General features: G+C 42.4%; 1 protein-coding gene across 2 annotated transcripts; it reads right to left on the bottom strand.

Annotated features, from left to right (window-relative positions):
• Nucleotides 1–600: 600 nt before the first annotated feature.
• LOC112553279 lies at nucleotides 601–20360 on the bottom strand. Of its 2 annotated transcripts, XM_025220388.1 has the most exons (4): nucleotides 19187–20360; nucleotides 10875–11323; nucleotides 7095–7290; nucleotides 601–3809 (listed from the first exon to the last, which is right to left on the bottom strand). In XM_025220388.1, exons 2-4 carry the CDS (start codon nucleotides 11319–11321, stop codon nucleotides 3607–3609), a joined length of 846 nt encoding a protein of 281 aa, XP_025076173.1. In that variant the 5' UTR covers nucleotides 11322–11323; nucleotides 19187–20360; the 3' UTR covers nucleotides 601–3606. The 2 variants fall into 2 exon arrangements, with proteins under 2 accessions (XP_025076173.1, XP_025076174.1); XM_025220389.1 differs by lacking the exon at nucleotides 7095–7290.
• Between the last annotated feature and the right edge of the window lie 3903 nt (nucleotides 20361–24263).

Genomic DNA, 24263 nt, shown 5'->3' with positions numbered 1-24263 from the left:
GTGGCAGAATCGACTGAGGGCTGTGCTCGGGTCTACTTGGTTGAACTGACGAATGGTCTAATCACCATTCTTTAACCACCTGTAAGTCTAAACAAAAAATACTTTTAAAAAATTAAATTAAAAAATTTTATAAAATTCTACGTCCAGACCGTGCTCTGGCGTAAAGTGGACTTACTGTTGGTGTGTCTTGTATGACCACATGTATAATATGTTTATATATGTGTGTGTATTTACTTTGCTGGTGTATGTTGTGTGAGTACATGTGTAATGCGTGTCTGTATTCACTTTGTGGATGTGTCTGTTGTGTATCTGTGTGTATGAATGTTAGCGTGTCATTTTTTATGATTGGTCTGTTCATAGTCTCTCTCTCTCATTTGTGAAATGCTCAAGTATATTATTATTATTATTATTATTATTATTATTATTATTATTATATACTCTTGTAAACATTCAGATATGTAAAATAGTGTACTGGAACACTTATGCCTTAGAGTGCATGTAGTTGTGTGTGTGTGGGTGGGTCGAATCGGTAAAAGGTCGAATTGACCGGTGACCAAGCGGATCGCTCTATGCACACACCCACGCTCGTCACAGCCCACATAACCAATGTGACTTTATTGTCGAAAACCACTTTCACAAACAAACAAAACAAGGACTATGTACATGATAGCGATATTACCAGGTGCATGCATACAATAGTAAAACATTAGAGATGTTGTCAGCAGAGGTTGTCAAAGAGTACACAGGTCACTTTTTCACACAAGAGAACAGGTAAAGTCTCTTCACATTCTGTAAGAGTGTTATGACATGTATGTGAATAAAAATAAACTCATTTATCTTTCAGAAACTTCTGCTATAGAAGTTTTTTTTTTTTACAAATTTAATGATTTAGCAGCTGACATCAATATATTTTTTCCTGCCAGAACTCACTTTTTGATGTAAAGTGACTTTAATTGTTTCAAATAAACCATTTTCGAGTCCAGTTGTTAATTATTGCACACACGTCTTATCAAACACTTGTTTGTAAATAAAATGTATCACAATAATTGATGGAGTCCTTCTAACAAAACTGAAAATGATGAAACAGTTGATAGAGTCTGTCACAACGTGCAGAATATCGTTAAACACTAAAACCGATTACATGTTGTTCTGAAACAAAAACAACCAAACATTCAAACGGTCTTTATACACTCACAGAACAATAACTTTTGTTTTTGTTTTGACTTATAAGAATGGTTAGCAACTTCGGCAGTCTTGTTAGAAACAGCAGATACAAGTAAAAAGTAATAAGTAAAAAAAACAACTTGGGGTGAATGAGGATGAATATTATCAATAAAAACATCAATGGGCAGTGAATAAATCAAAACAGGCAGAAGGCTGTGAAAATAAGACGTGGAATTTCCGTCTGGAAATAAAATCATTCGATGACACGAATGTTAAAAAAGCAAAATAAACAAACAAACAAACCCGTTGTTATGCAACCGAATGAATGTTTAACAAAGAGACCTTACATAGGCATTGTCGCAATATCTTGAAGAAAAAAGGCAGCTGATGCACAAATTGTTTTTATTTGATGGTTACTTACTTTCTAAATAACTTTCAAGATGCAATTAGTAGAAGATTTGGTTACTTATGGTCTGTCTAAACCGGAGCTTTGAGGATTTACATAGAGGCCGCCATGTTGCCATGTCGAGCGCCATCAGGAACACTGGATGCCAGGTTCATGAAGAACTGTAGAAAGTGGATTTTGGACTGTTATCCACATACAGTGTAATTGTGGAGCTGAGTATTCAATACAACGAGCATTTGGCTGATGAACACTGCTGCAACCCTACATACATGTGTAGATATGAAAGTGTCCTGAAAAAAAGTGTCTCCCTCTTTCAACCTGTTTGGCTTAATCAGAAACTGGTTTCTTTTGAGTATCTATTTCCGAGTTTCAAGCTTTGGAAAATCGAACTGGTTCTGTTCAGTTCCTATTGTATATATATATATAAAAAACAATCTCTACAAAATTGAATGACAGTTCCTGTTGTCTGTGTCCACGTTGGTGTATTCACTGCAGTGTTTATAAAGTAAACAAAGTATAAAATTGGTAAATAATTAATGAAATACTCCTTTGTGGGAGCTGAGGCCGACTTCCTGCCATTGTTGACAGTCGGATCTACCCGACAGAATACTTGCAGGAGTCCATAAATCAACCAAGGCAGTGAAGATAACGATTTTGTTTTTAACTTGACTTTTTTTTTTAGCAGTAAATATTCATACCGTCAGTCTCTAGCATTGAAAGCCAATTTGTGTGTTGACTTCCTTGCCCTTTAACTAGATTGATTGACAGGCAGAAACAAAGTGCAACGATTGAAGGTAATGTCAAATAATATTGATGAGTCTGTGGAAATAATAGTTACAAACTTGAGAACTCAGCAACAGCGGCAAGACTCAAGAAAATCATTTAAAAACTTTTGACTGTTCTAATTTTTCACACAAAATTCTCCTTTTGTAAAACAATGTCCCTCTTTATTCTTGTGGCTTGTCACAAAATGTCAAGACAGAAAATCTCTAATGTCTGTAATTAATTTGTCTTCATATCGGCAAACGTTTGCTTGTAATAATCTCTCTTCATCTTGTGACATCATGATTGCACTAATGTCCACAGTCATTTTTTTAAAGACTCTTTTTTCTAAGTTTTAAACCATTTCAGGTCACATAATATTCCCACTTCAGTGTCCTGCTGTGCCAATGTTCCACACATCACTTGCAGAATACTGTTGCCAGCGATACTTTCACAATTCACAATATTCTTCGTGAAAAGTTTGCTGGTTATGTCGCAAGACAAGATGTTATGAGCAGCTGTTGTGGGTTCCATTGCATGCAAAATGACAAAGTTTGTTTACTTGGAGAAGTCGGTGGGAGGGGAGTAAAGCCTCACCTCTGTGGAATACTCCTTCCTGAATAATTTGCTGTCTCCTGGTGTACTACCAGACTAGGAGTCACAGGAAATAGCAAAGCTGTTATTGTCAATGTAGCGCAAGGGCTGTAAATCTTTTATATTTCGCTGGAATCATTATTCCATTAGTCTCTGGCAGTCAATCATCTGCCTACGAGAAAATACATCAGCTTTGAAAGTTTCGCATGCTGTCAACATCTTTTATAATTCAAGAAAAACCACCAAGTAAACAGTTTTTATTTAAAAGTAGCTAGTCACAACTATTCTTTCCCAAAAAACTGAAATTTGATCAAATAATATGCTTTCTATTTTTTAAAAAAAATCTTCATTAAAATATCTTTTGTGACTTCCAATAACAGGTCTCTCTTTTTCTCTCTTTTTCTCCTTTCATTCTCTTTCTCATCAAGGTGTACATAAAAGGTAAATTTATTTAAAAAGTAATATCGATATGAGCTAATCAAATTAGCTCCGGTGGAAGGAAATTTCATTTAAGGGAAAGTTCAGCTGATCGTTGATTTATTCAGTTGATATTCACCGAGATGCAGGCTCGGGAAGTGTGTGGGTGACGTGGATTTCCCAGGTGACACAGGGCATTAATCAACCGTCAGCTTCCGTAGAATTGCCTCCCTTAGGAGGGTCGTTCGACAGTCAGGTAAAGTTTATTTGTCGCGTCGGTCGCCATGTTTGTGTCGCTGCTTGTCTTTGTGTGGTTTGCCAGAAGACCGGATGTCGTCAAAATGATCAGCGCCACCACTACGATGACGAGAAGAAGAGATGTGCATGCGCACAGGATGTGACGTCGCTTCCTCCTCCTCACTGTCTTGGCCTCGTGGTGAGCACAGCTGCACCTTGCCTGATCCGCCTGCACAACAGAGAGACTCGACTGAAAAAAGATACTTGTGCCACAATCCATAACGACAGGCTTGATAGACAAATAGATAAATAGATAAATACATGTCCTTGACATCTGTTTAGTTATCGTCATGTGATTCTGCACCTGATGTTATTGACATTACTCCTGACCTTTGTGTACTCTGCAGTTTTCTTCGCTTTTTGTGCCGAAGTTTCTGACCTTTATAAGTCATAGAAATATTCCAGTCCTACCCTTGTGACCTTTCTTTCATAATTTCCTAATTTATTTTATTTTTTAATTTATTATTAGTTTTTGTTATCACTGCCGTGAAAGCTTATTTATTTTGGCATGTTTATATGAAGATAAGTTGACTGAATTTATAGTGAATGTATAATAAGTCAACAATGTTACTTTCTTCTTTAGCTTGTCAACCAATGCTCACTATTGTATTTTCCGTCCGTTTCCTGAATCCTATAGACAATCGAATACTAATTAAAAGGTAATTATTATAGTTGAGAAACCTAAACATCATTCATGATGGCAGATGGAAAATTATTTCTTGGGCGAGCGCGCGCGCACACTCACACACAACACACAAACACACAGACACACACTAACAGCTGTGAGTGGCAGACATCGCACTAAAGCACCTTCTACACAACATTATGACAGGCAGTGGAAGCTGCAGTTAACATCAAATGTGTTTGCCTTCCTGCCATTGCAGGCTTCTGCCAACTGGTCGATGTTTCTCACGTGGGAGTGAACACACTTCACTTTCTCCATTTTCCGCCGCGAAAACCACCGTTGTGGACATTGGACAAAATAGTTTGTGTTAACTGATGGTTAGGAACAGTACAACCAACATGTCAGACATGACTCACCACGTTCTGATGACATCAGTTGTTGGACGGAAATCTACGTGATTCTACGTGATGGGCGTGGACGGAAAAAGGAACGGTAAAACCAAGGCATGAACTTATTATGTATGGGATGGGCACCCGTTAGTGTACGATATTTCTTTGGTGTTTTTTTTTTTTTTCATTATCATGCCATGCGCGAATCATATCAAGCGACAATGACTATCAGCTGCAAACTGGTTGCAAGTCAGGAACCTTAAGATCATCCAGGGTACTTTATTGTTCTGCCTTGTTTGTGATTTCACAAATTGTTTCTTGTTCCCGATGTATAGCTACCACAATTCCATGGTTACGGCCTCTTACAGTCAGGTTTAGTTCTCGAACCTTCAGTTGCATTAAGAGAGCTGGCTCTTTGTTTACTCTTTGCTTTAAGTTTATCGTCTCACAACAGGCAATGTCCTGCTAAGAAAGGAAAAGGTTTGCTTTGATCATTTTTACTCAGATTAAGGAGTGTCCTCTCTGTCACAGCCTGATGGTGTCAGGTAGGATGCTGCCATGAGAGTGACATCGATCTGTTTGTGAGAGAGAGACTGCGAGATGAAGGCAGTTCTTGGACACAAAGCAGGAGGCCCTGGCTTACTCGTCTGTTTGTCCAGTCTTAATCAGCTTTTCCATCTTTAATTACACAAAACAAGAGATGAAAACTTGGAAGGTCTGAAGCTCTGTAGTCCTGTGCTACCTGGTGCAGTGAAAAAGTTTCTGAATGTCAATAGTTTCTTTGTCTTTGTGGACTTGCAATCGTTCCAGCTGAAGACATTCAGAGCACAGAGCTAATTCCTGCACTCTCCTTCCGGTGGTCGCCGGAAGCAAGCGTCCACACGACACTTTATTCCTCCTGAATAGAGTTGATTCATCTCTTTAGAATAATCAATTTTTCTGCGGAAGAATTTTCTCGTCATTGATAGGGAATTTCGGTCAACTTTAATGATAAAAAATTTAATGACAATACATCAATGACAGAGCTTTTTTCATTTTAAGGGAATTTTTAGATGCTTTTGTATCCGACAGTATTTTATTTTATGATTTTCCCCCTGTGCACTGGTCCAGCAGAAGACTGGTGGACTAGTTGTTGGTCGATGGGTTGTGAATATTCTTTCTCCGCCGTCCCGGGCCCATGGTGTGCAGAGTGATTGTCGATAAAGCAGCAGCCAACCTTTCAAACCTATGCAGGTCAGGATGTTTTGCTTTTAGTTATCGTTTGCCTGATCTTCCCCCTCCCATTCTCTCTCTCTCACGGGACCTATCTTCCCTGGAAAAAGTCGGAAGCAGCCGATCCTGATAAACAAATCAATGTGTGTAGTTTAAAAACCTGTGTGCTGGGGTGTAATAACCGGGGTGAGGTGGGGATTGCAGGAGGGGGACAAACCACAGAAAACATCAGAGACCGGATAGAAATATATTATCTAGGATTTGTGTGTTCAAAACTCAGGAATAGTATTAAAGAAACACGTTTACCCAGGGTATATAAACCTGATACACGCAGGTAGCAGCGGAAACATTGAATTCCTGGCCTACGATTAGGCTTCCTCAAACCACCTTTGATGACACTGTTATCAAAATCATGATTAAATAATTTATTTTGCTGTTTGCAGAAGATTACATACATTGAGAGACTCGTGCTGGCGCCTGGTACAAAACAGACTCAAACGAAAACTCATTCAGTATCAGGCACCCGGCGACCATAACAAACCTACACAACTCTAAAATCTTTGTATTTCGATTGATGATTGGGTGGCAAGCATGTAAACACTCGGACATCTAAATAGCGATGGACAAATGAAAATACATAACAACGCTAACACGACAGGCAAGGACATGTTTCATAAATAATGAATGAGGATGATGACCAACATGCTCAGTGCCTTATGTCTGCTACTCAAATAAGTCGAGGGGACATGTTATTCAAAAATAATTTTTCCATCGAAAAGACGGTGTTGTTCTCGTGACAATTGATAAACACCGATGTATTAAAATTTCTTCTTTGTCACGAGAAACAAAAATAATCAGTCCACAAAGAATGAACTCCACCCAGTCCCACGATCCCCCATCATGTGTTACCAAGCAGATAATCAACGAGTTTATCTACAATCGTCTACCTGCTCCTTTATTAACTCATCTGACTCTTTATACAGGCTTTAGTGTTGCAAATGAAGAAAAGAAAGATCTGGAGAAAAGTAGGACTCAGGTAAACAAACTCCAAGTGTTTTCGGAATAAATAAATAGAAAAAAAGTAGTTCTTTTAGACAGGTGCATCTACTGCGCATCAAGTGAGACCATAAAGCAAGGACAATGCGTGGTTCACAAAGCTGAGTAAGTGGTTCACCGTGAAAGTGCTGGTGGCAAGTGTGATAGTGTTTGAAAAAAATCCTGTAAAAACCTTTTTTGTGCGACTCCAGGTGCTCACTCCTGCGGGAGAGGGCGGGTGAGAGAACTCGGTAGAGTCGGTCCCTGGCGACACTCAAGGCCGACTTCTCGGAACTCAAATGTTTGCGCCACCCGGAACTGCTTCCTGTCCGCACTTTCGTCTTGTCGCTCTTTTTGCTTTCGTGTTTTCGAGAATGTGGTCTGGGGCTCTGCAAGCACACACAGAAAGGCCACCCGTGTCATTGGCTGCATGGTGACTAGGTGAACAGTTGAACAAGACCAACGTATCATCGACAGAAGGGTTACAAAATCAACTTTACCATAAAGAATATCCTTCTAGGATGATATAAATAAAACTACTCGATGAGCTCTAAGGGAATTTAAATTCTTTTGTATTCTAGGCTCATGGCTAACCTTATACCTTTAATCCTGATTTTTTTTTTTTTTTTGGTACGTAGAAAAATAATTTTTTTGTCCATGAATCTTAAGCAGGTCGTGACGAGAACTCACACTTTACAGATAAAAAAAATTCTATGAAATTCCACAACAACAGTCATTTTTGCAGCCAATGTCGCAGTTCAGGATCGGATGTAACACCGAGCTTCGCCGAGTGCTCGGGTCAGACTGTCACGCTCGACCGAACTCTGGTCTTGACGACAGGTCTTTGCAGGTCGCCATCACTTGGCTGTTCTATTGATTGAACTGGCTTTCTCGGCACCATCCTCCATCTGAATGGCTTTCGTGAGTAGTTACTATGGAGAGAGTCAAGCTCATCCATCAGCTGCTGTGTTGCTGCAGTGCTGCGTAAGCGGAACTTCAAGGCGGAGGCAACTCGTATGAATCAATGTGGACCACATCCAGTCTGACCTTCTTGCCAGGGTCAGTGAGTCACTGGGTGTGTGGGTGATGGCGAAATAAATAATGGTGGTGGTGATGCTGTATCAATATTCAGCTGGAAACAGTCGGAATTAAACAAATCTTCGGCGTGAAGAAAAGAGCACAGATTGTCAGCTTAATCGAACTTCTGGCTCAGAACCTGTCGACCTCTCCTGCAATGCATCATTCTGATGTTATTATGAATTAGAAAAAAAACTTGCAGACCTCCTGCTTTTTAAGATTATGTTTATAATTCATTCACTTTTCCATTTTTTTCTAGAGAAAGTGTTTATCCACAAAACTAAATAAATCCAAATCATGCGAGGTTTTTTTTTAGGCCATCGAAACTATTTGCCTATCCTGAAGCCAAGATCGCTGATGTTGATGTACTCATTAATCCCAAGACCTGAGGTCAGGATTTTTATTTCACTGGATCACTGTGGCTGTTGAGGGCTACACAAGAGGCTGGCTCAAATTGAAGCTTGTTCTTCTATACGACAGAAGACAGGACAAGATAGGACAGTTCATTTCCTTCACAGGACTCAAATTTCTTCTTCGAACTTTGACTTCACGCAACGCTCTCGGCCTTTGTTTTTTGTTTGTTTGTTTTTTTCCGTCTAAGCCTCTAGGGACAGAATTACTATGGCACCAAGAATGAAATTTTAAATGTCTAGTCTATTGTGTTAGCCACAGAAGAACCTGCAAACAGTTTATTTGCCATGCAATAGTGCAGTTGCGAGTGAATGCATTTTCCTGTTGCATGTTCGTGTGCATCGTACCCCGGACACACAATGGTGGACATCCTTCTCCAGGACACCCGCCCAATGAAACGCCTTTGCACCCAAACATTGCGGGAGTTGATTGATGAAAATGTGACCCACCTCTTCCGCTCAGCTCTGTGGCGATGTTAAATCATTTCCATTACCCAAGGTAAACATGGAAAAATGGAAAACCCAGCCATGCTGGTGGTAGTAGATAACCTCGACACGTGCCGTGCTGTCAAGGTCCGCATAGTCGAGTGCTGCATGGCAAGCCGCCTGAGTCCCTCTCACCCCTCCCTCGTTAAATGATCACCTGATAACAATTATTTTTGCTCAAATGTCCCAACATTCTTGCTGCTACCTTTGTTAGGTAATGGAGTTGGTTGGTAGGGTGGGGGGAATAAAACCGGAGTATCCGGGGGAAAAAACCTAACCCTGTGAAAAACTGTCGCATACAGTGTCCCGAGACGAGATTTGAACCCAGATCCTCTCACTGCAGTGGTGACAAACGAGTATTTTAATCCCCTACACTTGCAGGTGCCCCAGCCATGTGCCCTTGGTCAGTCTAGAGACAAAAATATCAACCAGCACCCGACCCAGCAGCAGACATGCGCTGTCGTCACAAGTCGCCCTTCTTCCGGTAGTGTAACCAACCTTAGTTTCTTCATTGCTGGCCTTGTGTTAAAGCCGTTCCTAAGTACACAAATACGGACGAATATGTGATCAAGTTTGCAACATTTCTTTCTATAACTGTCATTTTGCCAACCTTGGTCAAACATATCTGTTAGGGACGGTCCAACTCGTTCACGGTGTATCAGACTTTCAGCAGTTGCTCCTGTAAAATTGCAGAACTAACAAAAGTATTGTTAACTTCAATCGATCTGGAAAAAAAACCATGGAGAACTCAAACAAGTTAGGTCGTTAGGGAGCGAGCTGTAAAAGCAACGATTTTCTAGGAGCCAATTCTTTTTTGTGAAGGTTCGGGCTTGACGTGGGTATCGAACCGTGTTGACCTACAGCTCGGCTGCTCTATTCTCCCTTCACTTAAATCATCTCTTTGTTCCTGGTACTTCATAAAATAATCTCTACCAAGAACCCATAAAATTATGTGGGGAACTATATGGTCAACTTTATGTATGTATGTTTACACAAGCTGTCTCGGTGCTGGGACATGTTAGTGCTGTTATCTCTTGGTCCATCCACAGTCTTCATAGGGTTCATTGGGAAACTTTCAATGATGACTTGAATATGATTGACACCTTGAAGTCTAGCAGAGTGTATTGTATGGGACAGAATGCAAAATTTTCTAAAAGTTTAGTTTCGGAGAAATCGTTAACAAATTCAGTGATAGTTTAAAACCAAATTTAAATACTGGAAGTGACATTTAAAAAAAAATTCTTCCTTTCATTAAAAAAATCCCCAGGATTTTGTGACAAGAGAGCTTATGAAGCCATTTCAAATAGTCTTTCCAATAAACCAGAAAAAAATGTGCTGAAGCTAAAATACAATGTCAGCCTATAATTACACCCAAAGACCTTAACAAGTTAATAAAGGATCGTGGCCGGGTATTCGTGACAAAAGGTTGTTTACAGGAAACGAGAAGATCTGTCAATTAAACGACAGACGTGTGGTGATCAGAGCCTCACCCGGTTCTTAAAGAACGTATTTATTTTTGTAACCATGCTTTTATTCCATTTTTTGCTCCTGAGAATCGTTTTAGTATATCACTTGGTACTGCGTGGGTATAGGTGGCGCTGACATTTGTCTGGTGGCTAGAAATAACCTTTTGTCGACCGGATAATTGATTGATTCACTTGCTGTGGAGTAAATATTTTCATCCCCAGCTTGGATTAACTTGGCAAAGGGCAAGAAAGGGGTCACAGTGGTCGACAATTGTCGAGATTGAAACAGCGCAGTAAATGATGGTTTCTTTCTTAAAAACATAGCTCTGGGGTATGCTAAGGAGATGAAATTGTGTAAACACTCAGTCATAGATGTAGCAACGTGAATACCACTCACATGCACACACACACACACGAAGCTGCTCTGGAAAATGTCAAGAGGAATTTTTTTTTTTATCTTCCCATCATCCATAACGTCAATGCTAAAATAACCCCTCCCTTCCTTCCATCACTCCCAGTCCCTGTAACACCTACCGGCACGGGTGAAGTCAGGGTGGAGGTGCTGCCGACGATGTCGATTTGCGAGAAGCGGGTGCACTGATTGTCGAGAGACGTGTCCAGATATTCAGCAGTATCGGAGTCACGTGATACGTAAGGGGCATTACGATTGGACGGTTTGTCTGCGGACGCGGTGGAGCCGGTGGGCGAGAGGAGATCGTGGTAGTTCGGGGGCTGGTCGAGTTGGTCGTGGTGCGCGTGCTGGTGGGAGACCGAGTTGTGGTAGCTGTCGCCGCTGTTGACGATGAAGAGTCCGAACATGGAATCACTGGAAACCGCCTCCTCGTACGAAGGAGGTCGGGACAGGGTGGAGCTCTCGTCGTTGTACATGTAGGAGGAGCCGTTGAGGGCGTTGAGAGGCATGATGCCCGAGGAGTCCGCGCAGTACCGGGAGTTCCCGGAAATGGCTGGCAGAGTAAACATGTCTGTAAAAGAATCAAAAAAAAAAAAAAAATACCCTGAATGAAAATGTATTCATTATCAAGAGATAAATAAAATAAACAAAAATTCATGATCGACACTAGCGGAAACCAGACTCGACATGTGCTTGCTGTGTTTCCGAAGGACTGTCGTGACGAAATAATCATTTCATTGACTACAACATAATACAAATCTCAAATACACAATGAAAATACTAAAGGCTATTCTAAAGGGGAAAATGTAGTGGAACATGTGATTGAGTTTGTCAAAGTTCTGTGCGAAGGTCACAGAAAACCAGTGGCGATGTTCGGGACAATGAGAAGTCTCAAGCGAGAGCTACAAACCTCTTATTCACTTAGCTTATTTGCATCAATGTTTTCACAATTGTTTACACCAATATTTGCACCAAGCATAGACATAGTGGACAGTCTTATCGTGTCCGTGACAAAACGCTTTGTATCAAACCGTCTGACACACCACACTCAAGGTCCAGTAATTGGTTTCATTGTCTGTCCAGAAGCGAGTTCTGGACATCGAAGCTGAAGCAAACTAAAAATTATCTTTGTACAAACCAGAGATAATAGCACTTGGAGAAGATCGATCTTCAAGGTTTGGCCTTCTAAAATTTGTCCAACAACAAAACAAAAGTAGAAAAAATGAAATATTTTGAAAGTGGGAATTGGTTAGTAATAAATATAATTTAGAATAATCTATAAATCCATGAATGAAAAATATTTCCCATGTTATTAGCCTCGTTTGGGGGTAGGTGGTGGGTTCTACATCTGAACTTCATCGGCACTTACACGCATCCTCATCCTCATCCTCATCATTATCATCATCATCACAATCACCATCACCATTACCACCATCATCCGTTATTTTTTACCCTCAAGACCGCTGTAAGGCAGGTTATGTTTGGCCTTCAAAGAAAGTTTGATATCGGTGTGAAACTGTCTACACAGCATCAAAGAAATCAAGGTGAGTTATTTCGAGTGCCGCGGTCTACAGGTGCACGCACCTGGCCCAGAGCTATTCTGGCAGCTCAGTGACGTCAAGCACGCTCAGATCAATGTCATGCGCGCGTGCATACCTCTGTGTTCCCTTCCACACCTCCCTCGTCGCAACCTTCTGCTCGGCTCTTGGTACGTCACTTGCTGAGTGTGATGAACATCACAAGGTAAGGAATAGTGTTTAGCTTCCTGCTGCTGCTTCGGTTGCTGATTTCAGCTTTCTGATGTTCATTGAGAACTCGCAGACTTTTTTAAAAATTTGCTCACAGGTGAGAGAGAGAGACAGGGAGAGAGACAATGACGTCACCACACGCCGTGCACGCGATTACCGACTTTTGAACTTTTCCGTCTGGGGATACGTCACACAGGTCAGTGTGGCTTTTACAGCACAGGATGTTGACCGCTCTATCAGTCCGTCCATCTGTCCCTCATTCAATCTGTGTTGTTCTACTGTTTGCTTATATGTCTTCCCTTCAGCCAATGGAATGGATTCTCCTGTGTGTGTGTGTGTGATTAGTCTGCTAAACTATTGACTGCTTGTAGGTAATTATCTAGTTTTATCAACATACAGGTGAAATTTGCTGAGGGAAGTTACAAGCAGTAATTGATTTCTTCACAAAGTAGCAGCACTATTATCGATGATGACATTAAGGTTCAGGTTCACATTGATACCAGGACATCTGCAAGGTAACGGTATGTGTGGGGTACCCGGTAGTACGATGGTTAACACTCACAATCAAAGGCTCTAGGTTCATATCTCGTCTCGAACATTCTTGTGACGCCTGTTCTGAGACCTGGGCTTTATCCCATACTCCGATTTCCTCTCCCTTCATCTCTCCATAGTGCAAAATGATCTCAAACACCTTCCTAGTAAGTCAAACGATTAAACAGCAATTGTTCTGGTTATCTATTATTGTATATAACACTCTTCTGGAAACTTACAGGCCGCTGATTGTGGGTTTTCTCCGGGTTTTCGTGCATTCATACTGTTTGTGTCACGTTTACCATCTCACCATTTTCCGGTCATCTTGATGTTTATGCAGCATTTTTTAAATTTATAATTTTTTAATTTAATGAAACAGCCTACGGAAAAACTCCGATTTGTAAAATTAGCTTTTAGCAGTAACCAACTGTGTACATCTGTGTACATTTGTACAAAACTTAGTTTTTACTGCTGTACGAATCTTGTAACTAGACAAACAGGAAAGGTAGATCATTTTTATGTCTTATTCCATTATCTCTCTGTTTTACATTTTCACTTTCCTTCTCGTTCTTTATCCTTCTCTCACCTCTCAAATAAAATTATCCCTGCTACTCCGCATCCACCTAAAATTATCTCAGTACCATCCTTTTCTCCATCTAAAACTAAATTCTGTAATAACAACTAAATGACTGTCCGTAACGCCCTTTCATAACCCCAAACTTCTTGTAAACCCTCTTGTCATCAACTATAATTAGATTCTGTAATGTCCTGTGACAACCAAACTAATTTGACTTTTTCTAATATAATTTTTATAATTCAACTAAAATGACTTCCTTTAACACGCTTTGGTAAAGAGCTGAATAATGCAGCCCTCCAGCACTGGTTTATTACTAATCAAATGACATTATAAAGGATGCTGGCCTGCTGACTACTCAGCTCCCCTCTTCCTTGCTCAAGGTCCTCTCACACCTGCGAACCCGCACGTGCAACAGGCATGCAACCTCCCTGTGACCCTTGTGATGCGCCAAGAGAGCTTTTGTCCAGGAGATGGGTCAGTAATTCTCGTGCACGAGAGGAAGGGTTGATTGTCTCTGTCATGCTGAGTCTGGAAATCACCTAGTCACTGAATTCTCATTTAAAGAAATGATAAAACAAATTACACAACCATGGTAATGGCGGTTGGTCAGAAGGAAGGTCAAGGACCTAGTGATGATGATGATGTCTGTCAAGAATGCGGTGAAGGCAGCAGCGGAGGAAAAGATGAAAAAGATTAAATGTCAGATGTGAAGAAAAGAAAGACATCTCGTTGTACTAACCCTGTTATATTTGTCTTGTCTCCTTTCATCTTCCTTTCATTAAAAAATCTCCAGGATTTCGTGACAAGAGAGCTTATGAATCCATTTCAAACAGTCTTTCCAATAAACCGATGTTACTTTGCCATTCTTGACTTTTTCTCCTCCCACTCATTATCTTGTCTCGTCTTTCTTGTAGTCTTTGATTTAAAAAAAAATCGAAGTGAGTTCCAGTGAGCAGGTGAGACCCAGTTTCATGTTCCAAGGCGCACCCTCGCCAAAGGACAAAGTTGCGAAGATGGATCGAGGAACTAACGAGCAGATATTAGAAAGTATTTTTCTCCATTGGCAAGAAGTTACATTCATCTATTCTCAAAAGATTTGCAAGAAAATACTTTTCTCCTGTAGACTCATGTTTAGGAACTCAGGTAAATATTCAAGATTTGAGTTCATTGTCACCGTGGAAAATATTGACCAAGAAATGTGTGTAGCTCTCAATCGCCTTGCTTTTCTGTTCCTAGCAACTGTGCATCAAGCACTTCTCCTTCTTTTATCTTGTTCCTTTGAGGCTTGGTTCATCTTGTCTTGTCATCGCATGACTTAGTGTGTTCTTGCTTCATCTTGTAGAAACATTGCAGAAGCTGGACATTTATAACTTTCGTGAAGATTCTGGCGATGAAGAAGATGGCGTAGATATGAAATGGTCACGATGATGATGATGAGGAGGAGGAGGATGGATTGCTTTCCTTCCGCCTGCTGGAGGCCAATGGTCGTCTGTAACCTTTACACAGGTGCTTAGCACGACAGCCATTCCCGGGGGCGATGATCCTACGTGGGAGGCAATGACAATGAACGACACAGGCGGGAAGACGAAACAAAGGGGAAAAGGAAGCAGGAAAGAAGGACAGTGTGGCCTACATTGGGGGTACCCGTTAGCCGTATTGATCGGGTGGCTGACATCAGCCAGCTGTTGGTTCCTGGCTGGTCTTGTCTCATCACAGTCTTCATCTTGTCTGGTCTTGTCTCAACACAGTCTTCAATCGAAGGACTTATACTGACTTAATGTTGACTAATACCAGTGCAGGACAAGCAGAAAAATCTTTTTATCCTATGAAACTAGAGTAGACTTAAACACAAAATCTCTTTAACTCTTTTTTCTAACTTTATATCAGCCTTTATTTGTCTGAATTATCCTCATACCATTATTGTCTTTTTTTTTTTTTCTCTCTCTCTCCGCTTTTCAGTTTTTCTTTTCTTTTTTTACTCCCCTTCCCCACTCTCTTTCTCTTCTCTCTACTTCTCCCCTCCCCATCTCCATCACTGACATTTTCCATCTCGTGCTGCTCCGTTCTGCACTTGACACAGAGCTACATCGCCCTCCCCATAATCTTGTCTCTTCATCATAGAGGAGCTGACATTTTCCTCTCGCATCCTTCTGCTGTTTTCTTCAGCTCTTTTTATTCCCTCTCTTGCCATTTTCAGATATCTTCTGAATAAATTTACGATATATCGTCAGGTCATGATGTTTTGCCGCAAGGAAGCTCTCTTCGATCAACTTGAAATGGCAACAGCTTCCGCAGAAAGACCGTTATAATACTGGCGGTGACGCACTCTGAACGCTGTGCGTCAGGAGAGGGCAGGCAGTCTTAAAAATAAAGTGTGTTTACTTTAGCTACTTAAGTGGCTTTTTATAGAAAAATATTTTCTAGAAATATGCCTCGTGTTGCAAACAACAAAAAAATAGAGAGTAGCATGCAAGGTCAAAATTGAAAACAGTCTTGTATCAGCAAACATGCGTGCCACTTCAATGAGAGCAAATATTTGTCCATGTTTACCCATGTGCACGCATGGCCGGTTCTCATAAATAACCGATTATGTGAAGGCCAGGCGACATTAAAAATAAGTTTACCAGCAAGCTTTTGCGCAACAACAACTTTATCATTCAAAATTGTTTCATCTCTGAGTATCAAAGCCGCAAGGACGAGGTATAGCCTGGTCTACAAGTCTCTAAGGTATGACCTAGCTGACATGACCCTGTCATGAATTTCTTTGCCTAAAAGGATCTGAAAGGCCGAGGATACAAGGTCTGTTGTGAATGCTCAGTCTGGGCTGACACACCTGATCAGACTTGTCTACCTGGCTTTCACTGTCTTAGTCTGGCCTACAGGAACTGCCAGTGCAAACCTTCAAAATAACATAAACCTGAGGGGATCCTTTCTCCACTGACTCCAGGAGCCTCGCTGAACCTGTTCTGTCCCCTTAAGGAATGAACAGCAGTGGAAAAATAAACTTCGCAGTGACGTCCATCAAGTCTTGCGACAACGACAAAGGTGGGCTTTACAGACTCGAGTATCACAGGAGATGCTAGGTCCTTCTGTTCGTTGACCTTTACTTCCCTGTGGCAGCTCTGACTTGTCGTCTGGAACAAAACATTGATCTCTCGACCAAACGTCCATTTTCCATTTCTCTTTCTTTTGACTCCATTGTTCTCAGAGAAAGAATAAGTCACGGAATGTGCTGGCTACTTTCTCCCTCCTGCAGTGTCTAGGAGGAATGACTTCCTGTTTGAAGACCCCCCCTCCAGTGCCGGGGGCCAAGTTCTATTTCTGGACGCTATACCGAGGGCATTGTGTGCCAGGACCGTGTTTCGTTAATTTTGCAGAGGCTTACAATTCCAGCGCCGCTGATCTTGATCGATTAATGACTGTCGAGGTTGTAAGGAAAGTTTTCCCGATATGCACGACCGAGCGAACACACAACCAGCGAGAGGTCACCTGAGGGCGAGATGGCTTATGGAAGCTGTTACTAAACGAATATTTGTCAGAGACAGTGTCAGGGATTGAGCGCTTGTCTTTGATGATGATGATGATGATGATGATGATGATGATGATGATGATGATGATGATGAAGAAGAAGAAGAACAACAACAACAACAACAACAACAACAACCAAGTACATCGATGCAGTGTCCGTGGGCTTTTCTGATATTGCGCACAAAACACTCTTATTCCGCTCGGGTGAGATGGCGTGCTTACCGGTCATTAAGAGCTGATTAATCAGCACATCAAACCCTTGCAGACTTCATGTTCACCCACTAAGTGCAGGTAAGCTCATATTACATCACGGTGAGAAGACAGCTGCAACCAAGACTTAGTTTTTTTTACCTGCAGCTGAGAACTAATGCGTCTGGCTTGCTTCCGATCCCTTAAAAACATTTTTTCTGTCGAGGATGAAGGCAAAGGGTTAGTTAGGACATTGCTCCCTTCACGGAGTCAGTGATCGGAACGAATGAAAGAGTGAAGATGAGTGAGCGATAGCACAAGTGAATAAAACTCACCCACTAACACCTAATCACCTAAATTCACTCATTGACATTCACCCACTTATCCAAACTCACTCACACATTTACCCAAACTCACTCCGTTACAGCATTTATTTTCCACAAGTGATTTCCCGTGCTGCTTATTATTGTGACACCATACTTAGTTATATTGCTGATCTGTTTTCCCACTTGTTCAGACCTGTTTAGATTATAAACCTCCCTGGCGTGGGAAGTGGATGGCAGAGAGATTACAGCACTTGCGTCCTAAACCAAAAGCGCTGTGGTTCGATACCCGTGTGGCGCAGCAAACTTTTCCAAGTCAACCAGCTATCGGGAATGAGTGTCTAACTCCACAGAGGGTTAGACAAAATAAGATAGCGAGGGAGAGGAGATGAGTACACCTCTAAACAAAAAAATGACCTCGAATAAACTGAAAAACCTCCCTCCCGAATTCCCCAACGATAAAAAGGTTAGTAACGACCCTTTCGTTTACTAATGTACAACACATTTTACAACTTTATCTGCGTCCTCCCCAGAGAGCAATTAGTAACCAACTCCCATGATTAATCAGTAATCAATAACACCCGTATAACATCAGCAGCATCAGCAACAGCATCACACACTCCTACCCGCCATGCAAATCAACATCAGCCGAACTCTCATACACTCACAAATCACAACTCATTCACAAGAATCCTTGTGGCTGACAAGTCAGTTGTGCACGCAGACAAACAGATCGACGACCCGAAGGAAGCTGGCTGAACTCTCTCCTGTCTGCCATGCTTATCAATACTCATACCTGCGGTGGCTTTGAACAATGCCGGCTAGTTCTAGCAACCGTTGCCTTTGGAGGAAGGGGACCCTCCGTACTCTGAGAAAAAAAAATCATTGATTCTGTGCAAGCCGTTTGCCAACGAACACAAACATTGTAAGCACACTGATAGTGAATTATTGAAAATGCGACGACGACGACGACCTTTGGCGGGTGCAATGAGCTCCTTCGACAGGACAAGCAAGACGATCAGAAGAAAATAAGTGACAGAGAGAAAATGAATAAACTGCTAGAAATATCTGAGGTGAGAATGAGTTGATTACTGTGAAGACAGCTTCTTCATTGCCCTCGTTAAGGGACTGACCCTGGCGACTTTATCAGCCGGGACTCGTGCCCAGAGATACACGAACCTTGACCTTTAGCAGCCAAACGACAACATAACTCTCCGCCAACAGCTACCGCCGCCTGGTGTTTGTTTAAGCTCGGATGGCGTTTTCATGACGACCATGTGAGACAAGTTTAGTTGGGGTCAGTAAACGCTGAGTTCTGCTTTCCGAAAAGATTACCCCAACTCCGAGCAGCAGGCAATGAGCATGTAACAACCAAACGTCTCTAAAGTTTACAGATGTATGTAATTAAACAAATATACACGCACGCACGTACACACACACACATCTTTCCACAGTGATGCTTCTTTCAGAGATCGTTATTCCAATTATTCCAACTCTTTGCACAGGTGACGGAGACAGGTTTTAACCAAACCACTCACCTGTCGTAGTAAGTCGCTGCTGGCCTTGATGAAGGTCCCTTGAGTCACGTGACCAACTGACTGGAGCTGCTGGCTACCTAACTAACTAGTCAGGTCAGTTACTAGCAAGTTGCTAACTGTGTGTCCAGAGAATCGCCAGAAGAGACGCTGACAGAACTCAGAGTCACTGAGGCTGTAGTTCGTGTGGTTGTCCTTAGCCCTCCGACTGGTCCAGACACGAAAGGGACTTGGCAGTGTCCTCCCACGGCTGAGGAAGAGATGGGGGAGGATCCACAACCAAGCTGCGGAGGTGGCGGCGGTCAGCGGCGAGTCAGGTCCGCGCGGTACGCAACAGTCTGGACGGCCACGTCCCCCCGGGCTGCCTCCGCAGGTCGCTGTGCTGGCTTCCTTCGACCTCCACCGACTTTATGATCGGCTCTATCGATCATCACAGTTGATCGATTTTCGGAAGACGAATAAAAATACCTCTGTTGCCATGTCATGCTCCGATTACAGCGTTTTTGTGGCGAAAAGATACAGTCGGCAGGACGTGGGTTCCTCTCAAAATTAGTCCACAAGAACCTACCGAGACACAGAGACAGGAGGATCAGACTCGACCAACTCTCGGTGAAATGCGATTTGAAGGCAACGAACACTTACAGAGTAAAGCTGCTGAAAAAATTGCAGACAGGCGGCTGGTGTAGCGTGGCCTGCAACCAGGTAAGACCTACTTGCACCTACGGTTTCTAAAAAAAAAATTCATCCGATGTCCTAAGCTGGCAGAAGAAGTGGAAAAGCCTCTTACGACAGAATGTTGACAGACTTTTCAGACCCTGTCCTTATCACGGAGAATTATAAAGTCTCCAGACTGAATTGCTGCGCTTCAAAGAGTTGCAGAAATACAGCAAAACTGGTCTTTGTGATGTTCCTCTGCTCCAACAGTCGGTCCTGTGCTGCTAGTTCTTGAAATTTGTTTCTGAGGCACCGTGGTGAAGCAGTCTGCAGCAAAGGATGAAGAAGTGTGCATCAGCTGGCAGCGCGTGGAGAACGGTCCCACAGTCGACAGTGGCGCCACGCCTCAAGTCTGAAGATTGAGAACTGAAACGTGGCTGCGACGGAAACGTGAAAGGTACAAGCACCAGCGTGGACGCACGACAGCCGCACTGCCGCAGGGCTGGCACGCACTGAAGATTAAGGACGACAAGCGGTGGAGGCGGGCGGATGCAGCACAGCAGCCTTGCAGCAGGCGCGCGGCACACGCTTGAAACGCGTCAGCTAGGGAAGGCTGAGGTGGAGGAAGGTGAGGAAAAGCTGGTGGTGGTGGTGGCGGTGGTGGTGGTGGTGGTGGTGGTGGTGGTGGTGGTGGTGGTGGTGGTGGTATATTGCCGGGGCGCCTACGACAGCGACGACCGCATGAAGCCGGCGCCGCTTCTGCTACGATGGCGGCAGAGAAGGGAGGAAACGATTCGACCACCCCGGGTACAGCAGCGACCCACTCCGAGGGTTGTGACGAATACAGATTTGCATGCATACATGTATGCAAGAGCGCACCTGTGTGTCAGTGTGTGTGTGGTTATGTTTGTGTTTATGTTTCTATGTGTGTAATTTTGAGTGCGTGCGTGCTTATTAAGAAGGGTAGGTAAGTGCGATTACAGACAAGAAGAAAAATAAAGGAAGGCCAAACACGAAGCAGAATTCGTTTCCCAATCATTAAAAGCATCTCTGTGTGACAAGAAGCCGATCTATCAAGCAGGCAATGGGTCGTATGGTGAGCATTATGGGAGTGAAAACCATTGCGCCTCATTGACGCCTGGACAGAAACTGTAGAGGTTAATGGACTTGTCACATCGCCGCCATCTTGCTCTTGGTAGGCAGCACCCGCTTGTTCACCTTCAATCTCTACCACGCTCTGCTGCATGCCACCCCACAGAGATGGGGTAGAGTATAGGCACACCAACATCATCCATGGACACTTGGACATCACGGGTGTCTGTGTTGCAAACATGTTTACTTTCATCGTCGCTAACAACAACATTCTGCTTAGTCCATTGACACGGAGCACGACGGAAGGACGGAATCGCGGGATGTATAAAAAAACAATTAACAGCAAAGTCTCTGCTCTTTACAAAATCGCCGAAGTGTGATCCTTGAATGGTTTAAACAAAGTCGAGGTTCAAAGACCGCGTTCCTGACAGACTTTACAAGGTGCGCCTGGTTACTAAGCTTCGACAGACTCCTGGACATCGGCTCTTTGGTGCAGGCAGGCAACTTGAGGACATAACAACAAGCAAGGAAGTTAACCGTTACATTTCCTAGCAACGTGACCCTAGGATGGCCTTTGACCTCATCCATGCTGATCTTCTTGTAGGGTTCTCAAGCTCCGAGCTCAAAGTTCACCCTCTATCTCTCTTTTACTTCACTAAAACCTTTATTGTCTCACATGTTTGTCTGCAAGGGTGTGGAACGTGGGACTAGAAACTCACAAAATGTAAGGAGAGAGTATATTATTAATTCATTATTTATATTCATCATCATCAACATCTGTAAGACAGCAATGAGTAAGGAAGTCGATATCTGTTCGAACGGCCTTCACCTTACTTGTTTGCAGGCCTGTCTGTGAGAACAAGAACCAGTCCTGTCTCCTCTCTAGTGTCCACGAGTGCTCTTTGTGCACCGGAACTACTATCTACAGCCACTAATTACTAACACAGATTGGGTTTTCAATGATCCCAGACCTCTGGCTCGTCATTGTCCAAGAGCTTTTAGTCACGCTCACGAGGTGATTCACAGAGCTCCAGCAATTCCTTCAATGGTCGAATTTAGGTTTTTGGCTGTAAACATTCTAAACACGCGAGTGTGGGAGAGACTCAAGGACAATTTCTCTGTAAAAACATTTTATTAAGTTTCAAAGTACTTGATTTATGGAGGTTTTAACACTAATGGGCAAAGGGCAAAGGGCAATGAGATTTATAACCGTGAGATTTACGTGCTCGCAGCAAGGCCTGATGGGATACGCACGAAACTTGTTTACAGGTGATTTGCGCGGTGTGTAAATTCACGTGCAGAGTGCGAGGCCTTGACAACAACTTACTAACTTCCTGCAACATTCAGCTTCTCATTTTCCAACTAACCTTTAGGTCCAATAGCTGCATGTTCTTGAAATACGCCCTACAGATACGAGCTTCCATTGAAGTTAAAGAACCAAGAAGGTCCAAACTAAATTCACTCGACAGACTGGTAAGTAAATTTTATCCAGCTCAAAATTTAATGGACAACAATCACAGACATTTCGTCTACTGTGTATTATTGTTGATTCTCTATTACAAAGTGGGTTCATTCGAGTTAACTTTTCTGTTACTATTGTTAATCAAATATAAATACATTTCAAAAGGGTGTTTGTCTAAGACAAACTCCTTAAATTTTTATTTGATAGTTAATTCCCAGCATTGCATTTTTATTTTATTGTTAGAATGACTTTTTTACCTTTAAAAGAATAATACAGCATTATAAACATTTGATAATATTTCTTTATATACAAACTTATTTCTTTTTCATTTAGTTGTATGCACCATTTACTTCCAAGTAATTCCGTTAAAACTTCTCATGCGTTTGTCACCCTCAATTCTTTTACCGAGCTGATGTAGACGCTGCTATTTTTAGAAGTACTACCCTTTCGTCACTTCCTGTTTACTCGACATCATGGCGTGATTAAGAGAAAACCATTAATGCAATATTTCTCATAGGTCTGAGTCATAAAATATGTTTTTGCGCTCGTGCACATGCATGCAGTGTACCTTGTACTGTGGGACAACTAATAACTGAAATCATTGGCTGGCAAAACGTCAACGAGGGGATTGGCCATTGCAAGACTTGCTTACCGAGGGTCTAAAGACAGTCTGGCATAACTGTTCGCAGCTGGTAACAGTCAAGGGATGAAAATGCGTGTAATAAACTGAGCACACGTGTGTGTTTTCTCTCTCTCTCTCTCACCCAGACAAAAGTCATGCAGCAACATGAACACAACATTACCATTAATGCCTGGCGCTACTTCACCTACCCACCCGCTCAGCCCCCGGGCCGCTTAATGCGTTCTTGCCGAGAGAAAGACAATGCAGATGAATACAAAGACCTTGTGATCAATGACAGGTAGTGAATAATCAATTGCCCGCATTGATCAACAACTTTCAGGCCTGGAACAGGTTGGGCCGCTGTGTCGCACGCGCTGGCTGAGATCATGCGATGAAAATAATCTGCGAAGCCAAGACACGGCAAACACCCAAGGTCCTGGAACAGGGCTGACCGAGGGTAAAAATCTCTTGTCCATAAGTTTGACCATAAATTTCAGGGAAAGGAAACAAATCGGCATTGTTATGTGTGGAAAGGATAGGACAAAGACCCACATGCAACCTACACTGGATCCCAGCTCTAAAAATTGGAAGTTCCCTTTGTCATGGACACCTGATTCAGGTGAGACAGCAAGTCCCAGTGTTTGTCACCAGAGACCAACCACATCAGGTTTCGTTTCCACATGTGTAAAAGCTGATTTGTCCAGTGTTGATCAAATCTAGCTGCCTGTAAATTATCTGTAAACGAAAGTTGTTTTCCATTCATTTGTGGTGAAAACGAAATGTGTATTTATCTCTAAACGCTCGATATTTTGGACTGGATAGTAATTGTCCATGTTCACACCACACATTCATCTGTCAGCTCGCATCAAGTACTTGGCCTTCTTGGTACTTCTGAAACGGGCTTGGAATAGAACAAATTTGAAGAGACAGGTGTCCACGAATGGCTTGAATGATATTGTTCTGTACTCCTACTGTCCTGCCCTGCAGCTCCAATAACTCTTTTCCGAGAGTTCGTAAATCACTTGCCTTTATCGAAGCGTAAAGATGGCCACAAGTTATAGAATGTAAGCGATCCATCCCCAGTGGAAAAGTTTTATGCATGGCAAACGAGTTATTAACGATTAATCACTCAGCTCTAGTGCGGTGCTCCTGCACCAGTCACATGACCTAGTTCCATGACCTTCTCACCTGGCGCCCTTATTCCTGGGTCAGCAGGGTTTTCTTTGTATTGTTTTCCTCACCCTACCCCA

Source organism: Pomacea canaliculata, linkage group LG12, assembly GCF_003073045.1.
Source record: "Pomacea canaliculata isolate SZHN2017 linkage group LG12, ASM307304v1, whole genome shotgun sequence".
NCBI lineage: Eukaryota > Metazoa > Mollusca > Gastropoda > Architaenioglossa > Ampullariidae > Pomacea > Pomacea canaliculata.
This window is presented reverse-complemented; position numbering and strand designations above follow the sequence as displayed.